The 20,462-nt window shown below is 36.1% G+C and overlaps 1 protein-coding gene across 1 annotated transcript in view; it reads left to right on the top strand.

Moving 5' to 3' along the window:
• Window positions 1–20,462, top strand: part of LOC106638959 (uncharacterized) — a 149,750-nt gene that overhangs the window by 96,769 nt on the left and 32,519 nt on the right. Inside the window, exons 3-4 of the mRNA XM_014352367.2 lie at window positions 3,796–3,950; window positions 4,034–4,251. Of these exons, the coding sequence (XP_014207853.2) occupies window positions 3,796–3,950; window positions 4,034–4,251 (373 nt within the window). The remainder of the gene's footprint in view (window positions 1–3,795; window positions 3,951–4,033; window positions 4,252–20,462) is intronic.

The raw sequence follows: 20,462 nt of genomic DNA, 5'->3' as shown, positions 1-20,462 counted from the left end.
TTCTCCCTGTACTGCACTAAATAGTCTCTCAACGTTCTCACTGTCTGTAAATCCCGCAGACTCGGTACTCGCTTCGTACACTTGTTTAAAATGGCGCCACCCTGACGCATTACCGGAGAACATGGGCAGAGACTTCGCGTCAGTTAGACGTGTTAATAAACGCGACTCATTTGCTGAGCTTGAACGTTCTTGCACCGTACGCAAGGTAGCTTCAAAAACGCCGGTAAGTTGTTCAAGCAACTTCCGATTACCTGTATCCTGCTGAGCGTCTGTGCGCGTTGACTAGGCTTGCGGCGTCTTTCTCCATCTGCCGTCGCCATCTTGCAGCTCGTCCTCGCTGTTTGCGTCGATAGTCATCCCGTCGGTTCTGAATGAAGTCGAGGTTACTTGCCCCGCCGTTAGCAGCGTCCATGATGCGTAGAGGGTCTGCAAAGAGCCGTTACAACTTGGTCGTGATGGGTATCGACTCCCCATCCCCAGGTATGGCGTCTCTCGATGTCCCTGAGTTGCTCGCTTTTTCCTCGACTCTTCTCCTTTTCGATGCCATCCCGCCTTTCCTTCACTTTTCTGAAGCTCCACCACTATCCGTTGAGAGTTCCCGGGTTTCGGCACCAATTTGTAAGCGACAGAACCAAGGCAAGGAGAAAAACAAAGTGACAAAAACAAAACAATTAGAGTTATACAAAAGTTTGATTGATTGAAAAATAATGGGCTGAACGCCGACACCTACCTACTTACTCGACTGCTTTATCCGTGTCGACGTCAGCATACATATACATATATATATACCTATATACACACATGGATTGATGATGATGATGCGAGGGACTGCGACGGAATGGTACCTAAATCGAGCACCTTGTGCTCTATTTCCGAGGCAGAGTACCTTTTGCCTGAAGGCATAGGTTGTCCAGTGACGTACCTACCCATAAGTCGATTCTCATCAAACAAGCCGCTTTAGGGCACGGAATCTCATAAGGTCAAGGGTGGGCGTGACAGCAAGCGGAGCAATTTTCCGCCCTGATGGTCGGCACTCCGCCTTGGTGCTTTTTTACTGGTCTCATTCGGCCTTTAAACCAATCTTTAGTCAGTCTCTCGTGTACAGTTTTGACTACGCAAATATAGATAAAAAAAATAAAAGGAACATTATTTCTCAATTTTAACTTTGACAATTCAAAAAACAGACTACATGTAAATAGATTTTAAAAACCATTTTTTCTGTACAGCATGCGGGAATCAAGGGCCCGTCTGTACAGTCATTTTATGTTCAGATAACTCAGACATCGTGTGTCTTTATTTAAATCTCGCGCTGACCTGGTCAATGAGACGTATTACGGTGTTACATCCGTAACAGATGGTATACATTTGATGAAAATTACGCAGTCTTGCGTAAAATGAACCATCGATCAGAATTATTTCACCATATTCGGTAAGACATTTTAGATTACTGTCGCATGTCACAATACAGATTCTACCAAAAATGTAAACAAACTTTTCCCCTCACGTGGTTTTGGTTTGTCCGGTTTAGATCGTTTGATTTGTGCGCTTTTGATCGTTCGGTTTATGCACTTTTGATCGTTAAGTTTGTGTGCTTTTGACTGTGCACTTCTGATGAGTGCGCGCGTTTGATTTGCAGAATACTGAAACACTTTTACTACAAATGACAATAATATACGGTAAAGTAGACATACTTTTGTGACAACATCACCGTCGCGCTGACGTCAGGGGATTACGGATAGCATAGCTGGTTTCGGTCTCACTGTCCTCAGGGATTTGGTCAGCCTCCAAAGGCGTGATCTTGTTGGGATTCATTGCCACCCACACCGGGCACGATACCTCAACAAAAACTGTTATGCACATAAACTTTTCACTACCTAGTCACGTTCGCGTTATTTCAAAAGTTAGCCTCGCGCAGGTGGGAGCGGGCTAAGGCCCATAACCTGTTGACTATTACGTAGGTGGGCAGAGTTTTGGGTGAGGCACACGCGAAGTAAAAATAGGCAGGAATACAAAATACAACTTTATTCAGAGGTATCGAGTAGTACAAACAGCCTTAGACTTTTGATAGCGAGAGCGCGTCTGTCCAGCTCGAGTGGTCTACAGAGAGTGAGGCGGTGCTGAACACAGTGAGGCGTTGCGACTGTATAAAGCTATACATACAGCCAACATACACAGTATGTACGAAGAAGACCGAACTACTAATATTTCTAACAGTACTAGAGTACAAGATTATTTTAATTCACGTTATAGAAAATAATAAAACGGTACCTGAAGTTGTCGAAAGTACTTCTGACACTTGTACATTTACTGTATATTCCATCCAGGCTTGAAGGAAAGCTTCAATAAAGTTCTCCATTTATAAGAAAGCTTTCATTTGAAAGTTACACGAATTTGAAGTCAAGTGTTAAAGTTATTTAAATAGTATATTACGACCCAAGGCCAGAAAACTGAAGATCCCGGCCTGCGTGGTTATGATGGCCGAGGCGAAGCCGAGGCCCTCATACACGCAGGCCGGGGTCTTTAGTTTACTGGCCGTGGGTCGTATACGATTTTTCTTCATACCCCGGCCGAAAGTACGTTTGATACATTAATAATAACTAATAAATAGCATGTCTGGTTGATTGATAGTTGACGCTCTGACGCTCGAGTATATACGTATACGTTACTTTTTTGCTGTCTGCATCAGCGCCATCCACCGGGGATCTCTTGTAGCACATGTTGCTCATGTGTAGTCGATGCCCGCCCCGACTTTTGCAGGCCGAGGCGAAGCCGAGGCTGTGCTGGTCGGGGGGGCGGGCATCGACGACTTTTTTTACTAACATTTTGTAAGAAATCAGAAATTAAATACGATTCATTGAATAAGTGCAGTAGGAAAGCTTCATGAGTATGAAGTAATTATTATTTCTATCCGAATGATCTTTATTAGATAATGAAATTTTTTTTATAAAAAACCAAATTATACATAGTATTTTATAGTAGATATTTATAGATATTTTGTAACAAATAGTAAGTTGAAATTTTATTTTTTTTTGTAAAAATAATATTTTCAAGTACAAAATTTTGCAGTGAAAATTCTTATTTGTAGCAATATTTTCACAGGCAAACAAAATTTTTGAAGCTATTTCTTCTCATTTACATTAAAAGTACAATTATGAAAATTACAATCTTTGTACGATACATATTCAGCTTTACCCGTAGTCTCAGGTCACTGTTGATGATCACAGCATCGAGGCAAGAGCAGTCTATACACTATATATATTGCGTGCACGAGTCGGGCTCGTTGGCTCGGTTCTTGCTGTTCTTGCTTCCACTGCGCGTGCGCTGCTGATAGCAGCAGCAAAAGGCACGCAGCCAATCAGAGGCACCCTCTTTTCTGGCCGGCCACAAAAGCTACACTTCCTTGAGTGAAATCGAGCAGGGAAGCACGTACTTTCGGCCAGGGTATGAAGAAAAAAGTTATTTCTAGATCCTTACTTCTTCCAAAAGTACTTCAAACATGTAGATTCTATTTCTTTGGACTACTACAAATCTTAAAATTTTGAAGAAGTGTATTTGGATATACTTGATACGATTATAAAAACTTTCTGTACGTGCAAATTACGCCTACATAACTGTTTTTTAATCTTTGATCATATGTTAATTTTTTTTTTTAATTTTCTTGTATCTAACATTTCATCAAAGTTTTATAATACAATTGTTATTAGATATTATCAACTCAAAATAATAATAGTTTTTAAGCTTTAACATTTATAAAGCGTGATTTATCATCTTTTTTACATGATTGATGGGCTACAGCTTTGTTCATTCTCTACCCATATTTGACGATACACATGCGAGAGTTAGGCATCAACGTAGAAGAAACAGCTATAATGAGCGCTATAATTCCATTTGTTGCCATAATAATGCCTCCAATAGCAGGTCTTATAGCTGATCGCATCGGAAATTTTAAGGTGAAAACTAATGTCAAGTTACATGAAACAAACGATTTGTAGTAAATCATTCAGACATTTGTTTGTTTTGTGGGTGCTTGTAGATACTGCTGTCATTTTTTTCAATGCTGGGTGGTGGAGCTGCCCTGCTTCTACTTCTTGTACCAGTAGGCAGATTAAATATTCAGATGCCAGAAAATGTGGTGCTTGATGTTGGCTGTACCCACGATGTAAAGGAAAATCTAGTTTTAACTATGAGCCAGAATTATCCCTGTGATACTCTATCTTATGCACGACTGGATCTAGCTGTTCAGAGTTGTGGGTGAGTACAAAGTGCTTTGATGTTTTTTTTTACCTATTATTTCTCAAAATGTAAATGTTTCTCAAAGTGTTTTATAAATACTTTGTTTTCAAGAAAATTTAACTGTATCGTATAAAAAATATTTGAAAATCGCTTTGACCTCTCTTTACATTATAAAAGTTCAAATGATCTAAAAAATATTCTGGTGTTAATTTGTGTGACGTGTTGGTAAGCACGACAAACTTGTGATTTAGTAAGCGTATGTTTGATTCTCAATTTTCACACTGTATTTCAGTAGATCTGTATCTGTGTTAGGGGTTAGAAATTTATGAAGTTCTTATAGTTAATATTAAATTAAAATTTATTCTTACTGTTCTACGTACACTATGTTTAAAGAAAATTTTTTTTTTAGTATAGTGTCATAACGTCTGGGTATACGAAGGTCCACTACTCAGGGAACTACTCGACACTTTGGAAAGGGACAAAAAAAGGGATGGGATTCCTTCAATGACAGGGACGGGGGTACGGGAAAAGTAAAAATTTTGCAGCGAAAAGATCGCTCATCCCCTTCATGAGGAGAATTGCGCAGTGAAAAAGTACAGGTAAAAACTCACAAAGATACTTGCTCGAAAAGTTACACTGGCCGGGAGTCGAACAGCGGTCTCCCACATGCCGACTCAACCCGTAATCTGGTAGCTGATTGAGCTACCACTCACCTAAGCGATGGCCTTGGAATTGAAGTTGCTTGCCAGGACTACGTCACTACTTTCACCACACTCACGAACAGAGTCCTCGAGTAGTATGGCTAGCTTCTCTCTGAATATGTCAATAGCTACGTTGGAAAACAGATAGAAACTTATGTAGGTTAAATGTTCACTCCTGATTCATACGAACCCATCTCCACCTCTGGTGTTGGATACGAAGAACTTGTCTCTGTGGACCAGGATGGCAGCATATCCAGCCCTGTCGCTGTACTAGCCCCAACCCAGTAACGTATGGGACGACTTATTTATAAAGAGCAAGTTCAGGACCCCAGGCGTGGAAAAACTAGTCCAGCAGATCGTGCGTGAACACGGTCATATCGAGGTGTATTTGCAAGATCAGCACCATACCCGTTAATCTGGCCGTACAGACGCCTGAAGCGCTCCAGATATCCAGTAGTCCTAGAAACGTGGTTGATGACCAGCTTTGGGATCACGCGCTCGCACAGGTAACAGCACACTTTTTTGGAGCAGTCTCGTGCCACGTGGCCCCTTACACCATACTTCCAACATGCTCCGGTCTTGTCGGGACCGCCACACTGATTTGCATTGTGGCTTAAGCCCAGGCACCTGAAGTTGTGCTCAGCTTTGGATTTGAGCCGCATCTTGCAGTTTACCCAGCCCAGTCTTACATAAACTTCTATTTCGAGGATCGTTTCCTCTATAAGGGTGCCTCAATGTACGCTATCTGGTTTCGCCTTACAATGCCAGACGGCAGCCGTACGGCCATGTTTGGGGACCCTCTTCGCTAACCAGCCCGTTAGTACAACCTCTGCGTCTTTTTTTGGCACGGTAGGATCAACGTTCTGTATCTTCTAGATCAGGCGTGGGGTGAGAGTACTAATGCCGCCAGTATCCACCACAGCATTCTTTAGTGCCTGGGCGAATAGTTCGCCTTCTTCCTCTTCTTGACTCCCAGATGAATTCCACACCTACTCGGCCACGTTGACCTTCTTCATCAAGAGCTGGTATGACGTTAATTTTAAAGCCCCTTCACCCGACCTAGGCTGCACACAGTACAGCTTTCGACAAGGTTACGCATTCCAGAGCAGAGGGGCAGCAATCATTTAATTTATAGAGCGTTTACTTTTTACGTACATTTAAATAGATTACAATCTAGTTAGAGAATAGTACTTTACACTTCTGAATTTTTAAATTGAGTTAATTTTTTTTTAAACGCAAAACCTCATCGTCTCTTTTCTGTTTTCTACTATTATCCTCTTTTTCAGTTTAATATATTTATCTTCACTCTTGAGATTTTCTCCGTGCTTTTTAATTTGATTTTGAGACTTAGTCACGTGCAGTTTCAACTTTTGGTATCGGTCGATGGTGATTTGACATTCCTAAAAATATTAAATAAAATAAAAAACATGAGGTATAATTTTATTATTAAATGAGGTGTAAAATTTACGGTGATGTGTTGTTTCTATTTTCGGAAACTTCGTTTTTTGAGTGATTCTCTGGATCATTGCAAATTTTTTCGAAATTCGCGTTGGCTACGACAAGTGGATGTATTGCATCCTTTTGACCGAAGACTTCTTGCATCTTTGTACAAAATATTTAAGTAAGTACTGGTATTGAGAGTATTTAATATTGAATAATTTATGTATTACTTACTTGAAAAATGGTACATTTGATCTTTGGGCTTCCATTTTATTTAGCACTTTTGTTGTCAAGTTCGGCTTTGTATAAAGACTCTAAATACTTCACTGTGTTCGTAACTTGGTCCACAATAATTATATATCCATGCTTGTTCAATAATTTATCGGTGATTTGTTAGTCCATTACTTTTTTAGTTTTGATAACACGTTCATTGTACAAAATCTTTCTCCCTCCGTATATACTTAATAATAATTTTGTCATTACAACCATACAATCAATGAAAATATTACTACCGACACGATTCCATTGCTAAAGGTGTACTTGTAAAAGCTTTTGAGTGTTCAACTCTACTCAATTCATTAGCTTTAGAATCTTTATTTTGATCTTGACATTCATCTGTTGTTTTATTTATTTGTTGATACAGTGACAAATATGAAATGTTTGGAGATTTGTTTTGATCTAAAATTATATGGGTTGGAAAATGCTCTTCCGATAACAGACAATTAAAATGATCCAATCTTGAATACCTTACGTTGGGATAAAACCATACAGTGCTTCCAGTTCTATAACTTCCACATCTTTGTAGCAAGCTTGATCAACGAAGAGGTAATTGATTATTATAGCAGACCGCATTTACCACAGTGTATAGGTGTAAGCCTTGTAGAATTTTTCGAGTCACTCTTAACATTAGACAATCATTACATACTCCGTACTCAAAAATGTTTATTGTAATCAGTTACACAAATTTTTTTACCATGGTTTCGTCTCTTGTACATTAGTAACACCAGGGGTCTAATCCCAACTCTTCGAAATCTCGCAAATCGCTGCGAGTTGGCCGATTATACGTCATATATACATAGAGATATAAGGATAGAGTGCGTGACGCGTATGCTGGCACGCAAGGGGCAGCGTCAGAAGGTTAGAAAGAGAATGAATTCTAAGCCTCCGTTCTGTCCTTGTTTTCTCGAGTTACGTGATTAGCTGGCCAGGTTGAAGTCGAGACATTGAGTTAGTTGAGAGAAGGCCAGCCCGAATAGAAATACACGTTCCAGCAGGTAGCAGGACCAGCTCCGGTTAAGCTTGGTCTCCGGACCTCTTCCGGCAGTCTTTTCGGGCAGTATACAAACTGTTACCAGGTGCGTTTCAGGGCAGATTCAGGCTTCCTTAGGTTCCGGTTGCCAGGAATGGACCGTGGAGTGCCCGTAAGGTACCAAGTACAAATTAAACTAGTAATAAATTTGAACAAACGTCGGTGACATGAAAATAGCATAGCTACTAGAAGTAAAATCATGCAAAAACAATGTAAGATAAATAAAAAATTTTTATTTCCTAATATAAACAAGTTAAAAATTATCATCATGTTTTGTGTGACATAGGTGAAGTAGGATCATAGTTTTTGAACTCTTTCAATAAAAAATTGATGTGTCCATTAGCTGGCTTGCACACCCTTGCATAGTCTATCAGGACCTTTGCAATAAATGATTGTTCGAATTTTTTCCCATCACTATCTTCATTAACATATTCACTGGAACAGCCACTGTAATATTTTCGATCATCATTATCATTATCATAACTGCCATCATCGTTATTGTCATCATCATCACTATATCAGCAGAAGCAAAGCGATACTTGTCAGCAAACATTTCCCGTTCATCCTTAACACTTTCACTCAACTCTGATTCATCAATGAATAAATCATAATTTTTATGATCAAAGCAGCGTATTCCATCGGAATAATTATCCACGTCAACAACTTTTTCATTTTCAATAACCAAATTCTGAATGTGTACTGCATCACTCAGACTATTAGTTTTCGGAATTTTTTTGTTTTTGTCAAGTTCTTCGGCTTTCCATTTTCTTATACATCGCATTTGAACTTTCTTACAGTACAAACGAGATTTAAACTTTTTATCAATAGTATGCGTTTATTTATTACTTTAAAAGTACTTATTAGTATACAACGATAATTTGGAGTCATCGGAGCAAAAGCTATAACCTCAAACTTAAAGATGTACCTTCAGGGTCGAGCATGGTCAGTATATAATAACCGTACCTTCAGGTTGCCTGAACCCACCTGGACACACATTTGGTAACGCCACTTACGGGGGCCATAGAAATTAGTGTCCGGTAGCGGGAGATGGCCCTGAAGGAGCCTTAAGGCAAACTGAATCTATTTCTATTCGGGAGCTAATCGCGTAACTCAATAAGACAAAGACACAAGAGTAGCTTAGAATGCGTTCTCTTTCCAACCCTCTGATGCTGCCTCTTTTTTGGTTGCACTCTATTCTTATATCTCTATGCATATATATATATATATATATATATATATATATATATATATATATATATATATATATATATATATATATAGCAAACCCCATAGGTTAGGTTATTATATTATTGATTAATCAGCCAACTCGCAGTGATTGGCAAGATATCGAAGAGTCGAAATCAGACCCCTGCTTACACTTTGTTTACTTTTAGAATGTATCTAACCTAACGTGTGCTTGGAGATGTTATGACCTGGCTCATGGTCACAAACTATGGAGATGTAGAAGGCACTGTCCGTCCTCTTAATGGTCCTGGGTATTGGGTCCGTCACCTGGTTAGGCACTAAAGTGCTAAGTCGATCAGATACTCTTGGTCAGTCCCTAGGTGCCTGGGTCTTCGGTAATTTGATAAGACGAGTTCCAACGGGACGTCCTTGAAAGTTTCCTGGAGATGTTGTCCACGTATCTTTAACACACTCAGGAACGCGATTACTCACTTGCTACTACCCTAGTCGATCGAAAAACAAACTACAGATTAAATACTTGCCGTAGATTTTTGGAGGGTGGAGCCAAAATAGAGCGTCGCAAGCTCCACCTGGACCAGATTCTCTATTCTAGCTGAACTCACTGTGGGAAATCCAAACTCCTTTTATAGCCTGTAGATTGTGACGTCACGTAGGCCACTTGTTGATACTTGAGACCTCTTTATTTAGAAGGTCACGCTTGTTTTCATTTGTGATGAGTCATACCAATAGTCACGTAAGCCACTTGTTTGCATTAAAGGCCCATTATTTTGAAGGTCAAGGTTACTTGTAACTAAGTATTTCTGAAACAGAATAAAATCAGTTCCCGAATTCTTGGAAGTCAAGGCTTCTGTATAGTTGGGAAAAGTCTTTTATTATTGTTGTAGTAATTATAATTTCTATTACTCTGAGTACTTTTGATATTCAAACAGTTAAAACAGGTTGACAGAGCATTAGGGTGCCTGTACATGGGCGTCTTACAGTCTTAAGCCTGTAAGCCACACCTATGGCAGTTGATTTAATTCAAACTGATGTTAACTGAACACCGATATAAAATGATTTAAACAAGGAAAGAGACACTTTATTCATGATAAAACTATGTAACGTGATTACATTATAAGGTTAGAACGTCTTTAAGGCATCCAATGAAAAATTTATACAATTCATGTTAATACAATAATTTTGTCAACATAACCTCTCTATTTAACGACTCAGCGTTAGCAAAATTTTTTTTAGTTTTGGTGGCTAAATATCTTTCCAATATCATAATGCAATCACGTAACATAGTTTTGTTACGAACAGGACGCCTGTTATCTTGTTTAAAACAATTTATATCAATATTCAGTTAACGTCAGTTTGAATTGGATCACCCGCCATAGGTTTGGCTTACAGTCTTAAGACATTCAGACACCCATGTACAGGCTCCCTTACTGTCGCTTATATCTTTGAGTGTGATCACCGTTTCCTAACAGCCCCCTCCTACTAAAAACTGCGATCCTAAGGGTTCACGCTTTTTAAATTATTGCGCTTCAATAGCTAAAAATTCCCTCTATGAATTGCTAAGGCCAGCGCCAGCTACCATCGTGGCAACGTGAGCTGGGAAAGTACGTTTTCTACCATCCATGTTATCATAGGCCCAGCGAGCTTTGGGTTGTTCATCGGCTTATATGAAACAGACAATTCGTGTCATCTCCTACTCAACTGTTAAACAGTGATGCCAGACGGTACTGCGAAGTCGCACATGCGCAGAAGAGCTTAATGCTCATTCGCCAGTACAGCAGCGCGCTGCTTAAAGTAGGCCCCACCTGAGCTCTCTCTTAAGCTTCCCCACTCCAGCCTCCCCCCAGATGATTAACCCAAGCCTTCCCTAACAACTTATAGACTGCTTCAGTATCACGTAGGAGGAAGTTGTCGGTAGCTGAGTGGGCTAGCGCACATGGTGATTTTGCTCACTTAATCTTCGAATATCAGCAGCGCAATTTTTTTTTTTTTTTTTTTTTTTTTTTAAACTACGCATTAAATTTAAATACGTACATGATATATAATAATTTTAAAAAATATAACTCTCCTGATTTATATGATAAAGTGATTATTAATCAGGTGAAATTTATATTTTCAGTTTATTCTACGGACTGAAAGTATTAATTTTTTTTTTTTCATTGATTAAGTACGAAATTGAGAAATAGTTATTTTTTATGTTTTATACGCAAGATGTACTTTTATACATTTATTTTAGAAAATACTAACAGCCCCCCGTCTCGGCTTCCCCGAGACTTACTAAATGAAACACCGTAGTGTGTTGACATAAAATGTGAAACGTTTTTCAGTTAAAAAATTTTACATTTATTCCTGACACTTCTCAGAACAAAAATCTTCTTATTAAAAAATATTTGTTTGCAATCCATACAGTTTATTTGGTCAAATAATAAGCTGTAAAAATTAAAAAATTATAATTATGCTGAAAAGTACCATGCGTTCCTTATGCCATAAAATAATCGTTGGCCATAAGAAACGGTTGATTTGCAGTTCCTCCCGTATAATTTACGAAAAGGGCTTTTTTTTAAAGCTTTTAAGATTTTAAACTCCTAAAAAATATATATTAAAAAAATTTTTTTTCTCTTATCTCACAACTTTATTACCAGAGCAACAAAGTCCTGAAGCTTAATCTCTACATTTTTTATTGCCACAAAAATACAAATATATTTTCTACTTATTTAAAAATTTTAATTTAGATCTTTAAAGATTTAAGAGATTACTGTAAGGGTAAAATGAAAAGCTGATCCCTCACGTAATGGATTCTTTGTTTGGCGATTTTGGCTGTTCCAATCTTGATAAATTTTCTGCGTCAGTTTCTTGACGCCTCAAATTGTATTCATTAGAAACATTTGAAGTTTTCATTACAATATACCCTGTTACGACTGTTAGCACCTATATTACCCTCACGACTCTAAGCATTCAACCAGGAATCACCGATCCACTCCAAGGTCTGCGCTGGGTGAACCTAACAGCTATGAAGGAAAAAAGACTTGAGCCAACGGGAGTCTCTAACGGGCAAGCGTTACGAACCAATTTCTACTAATCTCTCCATCTTAGATCATCAAAACAACTGAGTCTGCAAAAAAAAGGTGCTTTAGACACCAACGTTTTCGACGTTATATTAGGAGCTGTTAAAAAAGAGCACTACGACTAGCCCCAAAGTTTCGGACTTAGTAATTTTTCTCCCAATCAGTCTGGGGCTTCAACATCAGGCCAGAGAAGATCACCCTGAGGTATCCAGGCAGTCACAATTGTTGTTAACTTCAGTCAAGAAAGAGTTTACTTAAGAAGTTCACCGTTCTTTTTTAGGGCCACCGGACGCTAAACTACCTTGCCAACAAATATATTAGAACTTAACAGAGTTGACAGAAAACAGCCTTTAGGGGTCACAAAAGTCGTGAGTATGCTAATAGTCGCAACAGGGTATATTGTAAAGAAAACTTCAAATGTATCTAATGAATACAATTTGAGGCGTCAAGAAACTGACGCAGAAAATTTATCAAGATTAGAACAGCCAAAATCGCCAAACAAAGAATCCATTACGTGAGGGATCAGCTTTTCATTTTACCCTTACAGTAATCTCTTAAATCTTTAAAGATCTAAATTAAAATTTTTAAATAAGTAGAAAACATATTTGTATTTTTGTGGCAGTAAAAAATGTAGAGATTAAGCTTTAGGACTTTGTTGCTCTGGTAATAAAGTTGTGAGATAAGAGAAAAAAAATTTTTTCAATATATATTTTTCAGGAGTTTAAAATCTTAACAGCTTTAAAAAATAGCCCTTTTTGTAAATAATACGGGAGAAACTGCAAATCAACCGTTTCTTATGGCCAACGATTATTTTATGGCATAAGGAACGCATGGTACTTTTCAGCATAATTATAATTTTTTAATTTTTACAGCTTATTATTTGACCAAATAAACTGTATGGATTGCAAACAAATATTTTTTAATAAGAAGATTTTTGTTCTGAGAAGTGTCAGGAATAAATGTAAAATTTTTTAACTGAAAAACGTTTCACATTTTATGTCAACACACTACGGTGTTTCATTTAGTAAGTCTCGGGGAAGCCGAGACGGGGGGCTGTTAGTATTTTCTAAAATAAATGTATAAAAGTACATCTTGCGTATAAAACATAAAAAATAACTATTTCTCAATTTCGTACTTAATCAATGAAAAAAAAAAAATTAATACTTTCAGTCCGTAGAATAAACTGAAAATATAAATTTCACCTGATTAATAATCACTTTATCATATAAATCAGGAGAGTTATATTTTTTAAAATTATTATATATCATGTACGTATTTAAATTTAATGCGTAGTTTAAAAAAAAAAAAAAAAAAAAAAAATGCGCTGCTGAGATTCGAAGATTAAGTGAGCAAAATCACCATGTGCGCTAGCCCACTCAGCTACCGACAACTTCCTCCTACGTGATACTGAAGCAGTATATAAGTTGTTAGGGAAGGCATGGGTTAACCATCTGGGGGAGGCTGGAGTGGGGAAGCTAAAGAGAGAGCTGAGGTGGGGCCTACTTTAAGCAGCGCGCTACTGTACTGGCGAATGAGCATTAAGCTCTTCTGCGCATGTGCAACTTCGCAGTACCGTCTGGCATCACTGCTGTTAAATATCCGAGGTACCTGTGTTTTTTGGGATTCTTTAATTTAATTGTATTAATAATATCAACAAGTTAGATGATGATGATGATGATGATGACGATGACGATGACGATGACGATGACAATGACGATGACGATGACGATGACGATGACGATGACGATGACGATGACGATGATGATGACGATGACGATGACGATGACGATGACGATGACGATGACGATGACGATGACGATGACGATGACGATGACGATGATGACGACGATGATGATGATGACGATGATGACGATGATGACGATGATGACGACGACAACGACGATGATGATCATGATGATGATGATGATGACGGTAAAGAGGGTCATGGTGGTGTCCCCAGCGTTTTCTATCTCTTCTCTTAGTTGTGCGGGCTTGAGTACCAGGAGCAAACTACCAGTATAACCGCTTTCTATCTCTTCTCCTAGCTGTGCCAGCTTGAGTACCAGGGGTAAAACATTTTTTTATCTCTTCTCCTAATTGATTTTCCGAAGTAGACTCTGATGGTATCTCGTACACTGGTGCTGGATTCGGCAGGCCTTCCGAACCCAATGGCACTGCTGTACGGGCGAGAATGGACTTTAGTCCATTGTTTAAGCAAATTATTTTGTAGTCAGTGTATCTTTTTAGAACGAAGTTCTTTATGTCGCGTTACTCGGGGGGCTGGAATTTTAAAACCGACAGGTTTTTTTTTTTTTGAATCAGAAATCTCTTCCTCTCAAGTTTTTCCCCTCACCCCGTCCCCCCTCACCAAGTGTTCTCTACACACTTCCCCTCTCCTAACTATATATGTATATCTGTCAACCCCGTGCCGTGTTACTCTTCTGCACACCTTTACCCACCATTCCACCTCACACTCCCAAGCAATTAATTTTTTAACAAATTTTAATTTTATTTCCCCACAGTAATTTTTTTTTACTTAGAATTTTTTTTTCTTTTACAATTCTAAAAAAAAAAAAAAAAAAAAAAAAAAAAAAAAAAAAAAAAAAAAAAAAAAAAAAAAAAAAAAAAAAAAAGATTTAATTAGCACAAATATGGTTATGTAGGTTTTTTTGGCATTACAGTAATGCTAATAATTACTGTTATAAATGAAAAAAGATAATGAAATTAAATATGAAAAAAAAAGAAACGAAATATGAAAAAATTAAATATGAAAAAAAATAATAAGAAATTAAATGAAATTTGAACAAATAAAATAATATATTAAAAAATAATGAAATGAAATATGAGAAAAGAAATAAAATAAAGGAAATACAAAAGAATGAATATAAATAGAAAAATATAAAAAAAAGAAATAAAGGAAATACAAAAGAATTAAAAAAAAGTAATGTAATTAAATATGAAAAAAAGAATGATATATAAAAAAAAGGGAATGAAAAAAAAAAGATTAAATATGAAAATAAGAAAGAAATTAAATAAAGGAAATACAAAAAAATAAAAAAAATATACTAAAATGAAATATAAAAAAAATAAAACAAGAAATGAAAAAAAAAATAAATAAAACAAGAAATAAAGAAAAAAAAAAAAATAAAAAAATAAATAAAAAAAACAACAACAAACCAGGGGGGATAAATGGGTCATGGGACCCACGGTAAGAACGAAGTTCTTTGAACATGATGAGTATAAAAACACAATTTCTCAGGTAACAAGGGGGTCGCCAGACCCATTGAAAGAACGAAGCTCTATAAACGTTAATACTGCATTCATGTAGTTCACTAAACAAAAACTTGAAAAACGAATAAAAAAAAAATAAAAAAAATAGTTCAGTACTCACGATAGTTGAACTTCGTGAGTACTGTATTTATGAACGACGTTCTCAAGAAGTTCAACCATCGTGAGTACTGAACCATTTTTTTTATTTTTTTTTTTTATTCGTTTTTCAAGTTTTTGTTTAGTGAACTACATGAATGCAGTATTAACGTTTATAGAGCTTCGTTCTTTCAATGGGTCTGGCGACCCCCTTGTTACCTGAGAAATTGTGTTTTTATACTCATCATGTTCAAAGAACTTCGTTCTTACCGTGGGTCCCATGACCCATTCATCCCCCCTGGTTTGTTGTTGTTTTTTTTTTTTTTTTATTTATTTTTTTTTTCTTTATTTCTTGTTTTATTTATTTTTTTTTTCATTTCTTGTTTTATTTTTTTTCATATTTCATTTTAGTATTGTTTCTAGGATGTCTGTTTCTGTGATAGTAGTCTTGTTGGAGGTCTAGTTTCGTTGGAGGAAATGTCAGAAAGGATTGGTCCAGTGGTGTCTATAAAGAAAGCCTTATCATTTTAATCTCGTATGGGGTGTCCTTATGGCAGTTGAAAGCAGGTGGGTGTACTGGATTTCTCGAGAGCGCGTCTGCATTAGAGTTTATTTGTTTCACTTTGTAAACAATAGTATAGTAATATTTGTGTAACTTACTCTTCCAACGCGCTACTCGTGAGTTCAGGTCTTTAATAGAATATAATCCGACTAGGGGCCTACGATCGGTTACTAAGGTGAATTTTTGTCTATATAAGTAAGGTTGGAAATGTGTCACAGCGAAAACCATAGCGAGCAATTCTTTTTCCGTACGTTTGTGCAAATATCTCTATAACTGCAGATGCGATTTTGTTGAAACTTTGCACATGTATCAATGAAATTGTCATAAATAATATATCAGTTTTTCAAAATATTCTTATCACTGAGTCAAGCGTAATAGGTATTTTTCTACCACTTTTTTGACAACTTACATTTTAGCTCACGTTAAAGATGACGAAAAAGGGTAGCTTCATGAATTTTTTTTTTCAAAATCTGTAGAAACGATTGTATTCAAATTTAGTGACTACATCCATGCAATGTTTCTTTACAACATATTTTTTTTTTTTAAACATTTCCGTCCATAAGTGCATTGCGCTCCAACTCCCTTAAGGAGCAGATCCTTGACCACATAATTTGAAACTGTAATTTATATTCGCCCCAAAGAAGAATAAATAATGTTTGAAGAGCTTTATACAATTCATATTAAGCCTCCTCTAAATATAAAACGTATCATTGCGAATTCTAACATACCAGTGTGCCTTATTATACTTAAGGGAGTTGGGTCGCAATTCTCTTAACGATGAAAATGTTTCAAAAAAATTATATGTTGTAAAGAAACATTGTATGGATGTTATTATCAAATTTTAACACAATCACGTCTACAGTTTTCGAGAAAAAAAAATATATAAAGTTCTCCTATTTCGTCGTCCTTAACATGGGCTCAAATGTAAGTTATTAAAAAAGTTCTAGAAAAATACCTATTACGCTTGACTCACCGATGAGAATATTTAGAAAAACTGATATATTATTTATGACAACTTCATTGATACATGTGCAAAGTTTTCACAAAATCGCGTCTGTAGTTATGGAGATATTTGCACAAAAGTAAAAAAATTTGTTTCCAGCTCGTATGCTACATTTATGCGTGAGACAAGGATGCACTGAGTACACTGTTTGCCGTCAGATTGACTTTTTACGTGGCATGAAATCTTTTCACAAAATCACTTTTAGGAACTGTTTTACTCAAAATTATGATCTAAAACTTGGTATAGGCCTTTATGAGACTTTGTATTTTAATGCTATACCACTAAAATTTATAATTTTGAAAATTTATAGCAGACTTTCATCAAAAGAAGATCAGATTAACTATACCGTTTACTCCTTATTTTTTATCTCCCATAGAAAAAGTATTTAGGCTATTTAAGGTGGTTCTTCACCTAACCCATTTACTTAAACTTACAGGGAAACTTGGAGGGATTGTTATTAAAGTTAGAAGGCATCTTCTCTTAAAATTTCAAGTCCCTTTATCAGGAAAATATTTGAAAACAAGTCAGTCAAAAAATGCACTTTTAACATATATTCTTATGTAGGTTACTTTTCCATACTACGAAATCATGTAATATCTCGTAAAGTAGATTTAAGATCGTAATAGAAAAAGTTTTTAGTGAAAGAATAACTTTTCAGCTTTCTAATAATATAACAAAAGTATGGGCTAATCAGGGAAATAGTATACGATATTTAATCGTAAACGTAATCAGTTATCGATCATGCAGAAATCGGCGGCAACGTCTGCTTGAGTAGGAGCGTACATGCCATTTTCAGAACCTTGCGTCAAAAAAAATTTTTTTCATAACTCTTACTCTGACTTTATTAGCATGTTTATTTGTATGTAAATGCAATGATATTATAGTCAAGTGCCAGTACAACATATGTTATGTTGCAAATAATACGCTAATCGAAAATTAGAAAACCACAGGGTCCCGTGTCGCTTTGATACGGCACCATCGTGAAGAACCACCTTAATTAATACCATCAGAAGTTAGATACCTTGAAGAATATTCTGTAATTTTTTTTAAGTATATTATTTAAACATTAACGAGTACTGGCGAGTTGAACACAAATGCATTTTCCGTAATCGAAAGGGTGGAGGTTTTTAGGCTAGGTTAGTACAGCAGACTTTATATCTCTGACTTAATAACGGCACTTTATGCACATACACGTGCTTTCCTTCACCTCTTCGCGGGAGCGACCCAACTCCCTTAAGTTTTTAAGTCTTGCTAAGTATCTGTATAACACACTGACAATTGTATCTCCAAGTAGTATAAAATTTCATAACTATCCATTTAAAAGAAAAAAAAAAATTTAGCTCGCCGTGGATAAGAACAAAATTAATTTAAATACAATTTTTCAGAAATTTTAACAGCGTAGTGGTAATGAGAGGTTTATCATTACCAAAACGGTACTGTCATGTGATAGTGAAGCCACAAGTCCAAATTTTGTTAGAAAGTTTTCTTTGTTACATCTGTTTCTTAGATCCTTCGTACACTATATAGTTGTCTAGTCGATAATTTCAAGTCTTTCCGAGATTAGGGGCGTTATGGTAATAACTGGTTATTTTATCGGGCAAAACACTCTGTATTTTCACAATTTTGTGTATATCCTTAATTACAAAATGATAAGATCCCAGAATCTAAAAATTAATCGCTTGGCTAAATTAAATCATTTGTGGCGTGGAATTCAAAGGTGTTGAAAGTATAGTCTTCACAAATAAAACGTTCCACACCTGAAAAAAAAAATTTATTTTCGGTTAACATAAACGTAAAATAAACTACCAAAAAAAGTGTTTGATACCTTAAATTTTTTGATAGTACATAGTAAAACATTTTATAATTCAATGTTAAGGCACCAGAAGCTGAAAAAATGAGATTTTTATTATGCTTTGCCTTATGGTAATGACATTTTGGCCTATTTCTCAATCTTACGGCCACGTTAAAATTTTTTCGACTTCATTTCAAAAACATGTTTAGGAAAAAATTGGTTTGAACCGGTAAACAAATAGTTCTGACTAATAGTAGTTTTCGTCGGATAAGTGCCCCATCGTCTCCGGGGCTTATGTGGCAAATCCTATTTTTCTGACCGAGGGTACACCAGCCTTTCAAAAACGCCCGAGGTCGGAAAATATAATTTAATCTGCCATTTTTAAACGTAGGCTTCATGGAATATCCCAAATTTTGAGAAATGAAGCATCTAAAAACTTACTTTTTTATTTATAGCATCTTAATTCAGTTACTAATAATAAGCACATGAGTAGGGGTAAATGACCCAACTACTGCGCACTGAAATTTCTCACTATGCTAAATTGTTCATTTCTCGATGTTAACTAAAGTAGTTTCATTTTATGTTCATCTGCAGCATATTATGCGATTAAAGGATTATTCCGATACGTAATTTATTATTATTATTATTATTTTTTTAAATAATTGTTTAAGTGGTAATTTCACTCTCTTGTTTTACCGCGCATAGTTATAAAATTAGCACCAATTACTGAGCATCAATTACTACAAACAACCACGAAGTTTTGTAGGTTAGATCCGTGTAAAGTTATTTAGTTAAACAATTATGTGTATCATGATGTAAAGTATGATTATGGATTGAAAGTTGTCAATGTCTCATTAGTTAAGTAACATGAACGTAATTTGAACGCTAAACGCAAAGAATGTCATCCTGGGGCTATTTTGCGGCCCGAAGGGCCTGCGAAGCAGGGCCCAAGGGACGTAAGGTAGCCGCGGAGCAATGGCCCTTATGTGACGAATCCTATTTTTCCTACCGAGGGCACACCTGACCCTGAAAAACGCCTGAGGGCAGAAAATTAAGTTTTTACCTTAAGATTAGAGTTTGTTTTATCGTGTCATATATTCGTTGTCTGTATACGCAGTATTGCATTAATGTTTGTTGAAAGTGATCTTATTAGATAATTAATATTATTAGATACTTTAATAGTATTAAAATTAGAGATTGTTGATTAACTATGATATGAAAACCAAAATTTGGCTATCACAAAAAAATACAGGTAAATACATATACACACAGAAATACATTGTCAACTTGACTTGAAAAAAAGAGTTTGATAATTTGAATCATATTTTACAATTTATTATTTACTAAGTAGTAGATTACCAACGAAATAATTTGTCAGAAATGCAGCAATAATTATGAAAAAAATATGCTGTAAAGCCTACCTCATCATGTATAAAATATCAAACGTTATATGTCAGCCAGATCATTTTTTGCAATGGTTATAGCAAACAAGTGAACTATTTTGCAAAAAAATGTAGAAACAAACTATCAAAAAATATGAGGCAAAGCCTATTTTGATAAGTGTTAGACATCCTGAGATATTGCGTGGGCTACGAGATATCTACGTCAGTATTTTTTTATTCTCAGCTTTTTAGGAACTCATCAAAATATTCAAACCCAGCTCTATAGGACTTTCTCTGAAGCTGTATAATACTATTTGGCAATTGCATACCTTAACATAATTATTTTTGAAGTCTTGTTGTTTGACATGCATCTGCTATTCACTTTTACTATTCAACACAGTTTTAA

Source organism: Copidosoma floridanum, unplaced genomic scaffold, assembly GCF_036245765.1.
Source record: "Copidosoma floridanum isolate Cflo_tuat_1 unplaced genomic scaffold, Cflo_Japanese_pri ptg000021l, whole genome shotgun sequence".
Classification (NCBI taxonomy): Eukaryota; Metazoa; Arthropoda; class Insecta; order Hymenoptera; family Encyrtidae; genus Copidosoma; species Copidosoma floridanum.
The sequence above is the reverse complement of the archived record's forward strand: the minus strand, read 5'-3'. Positions and strand labels throughout refer to the sequence as shown.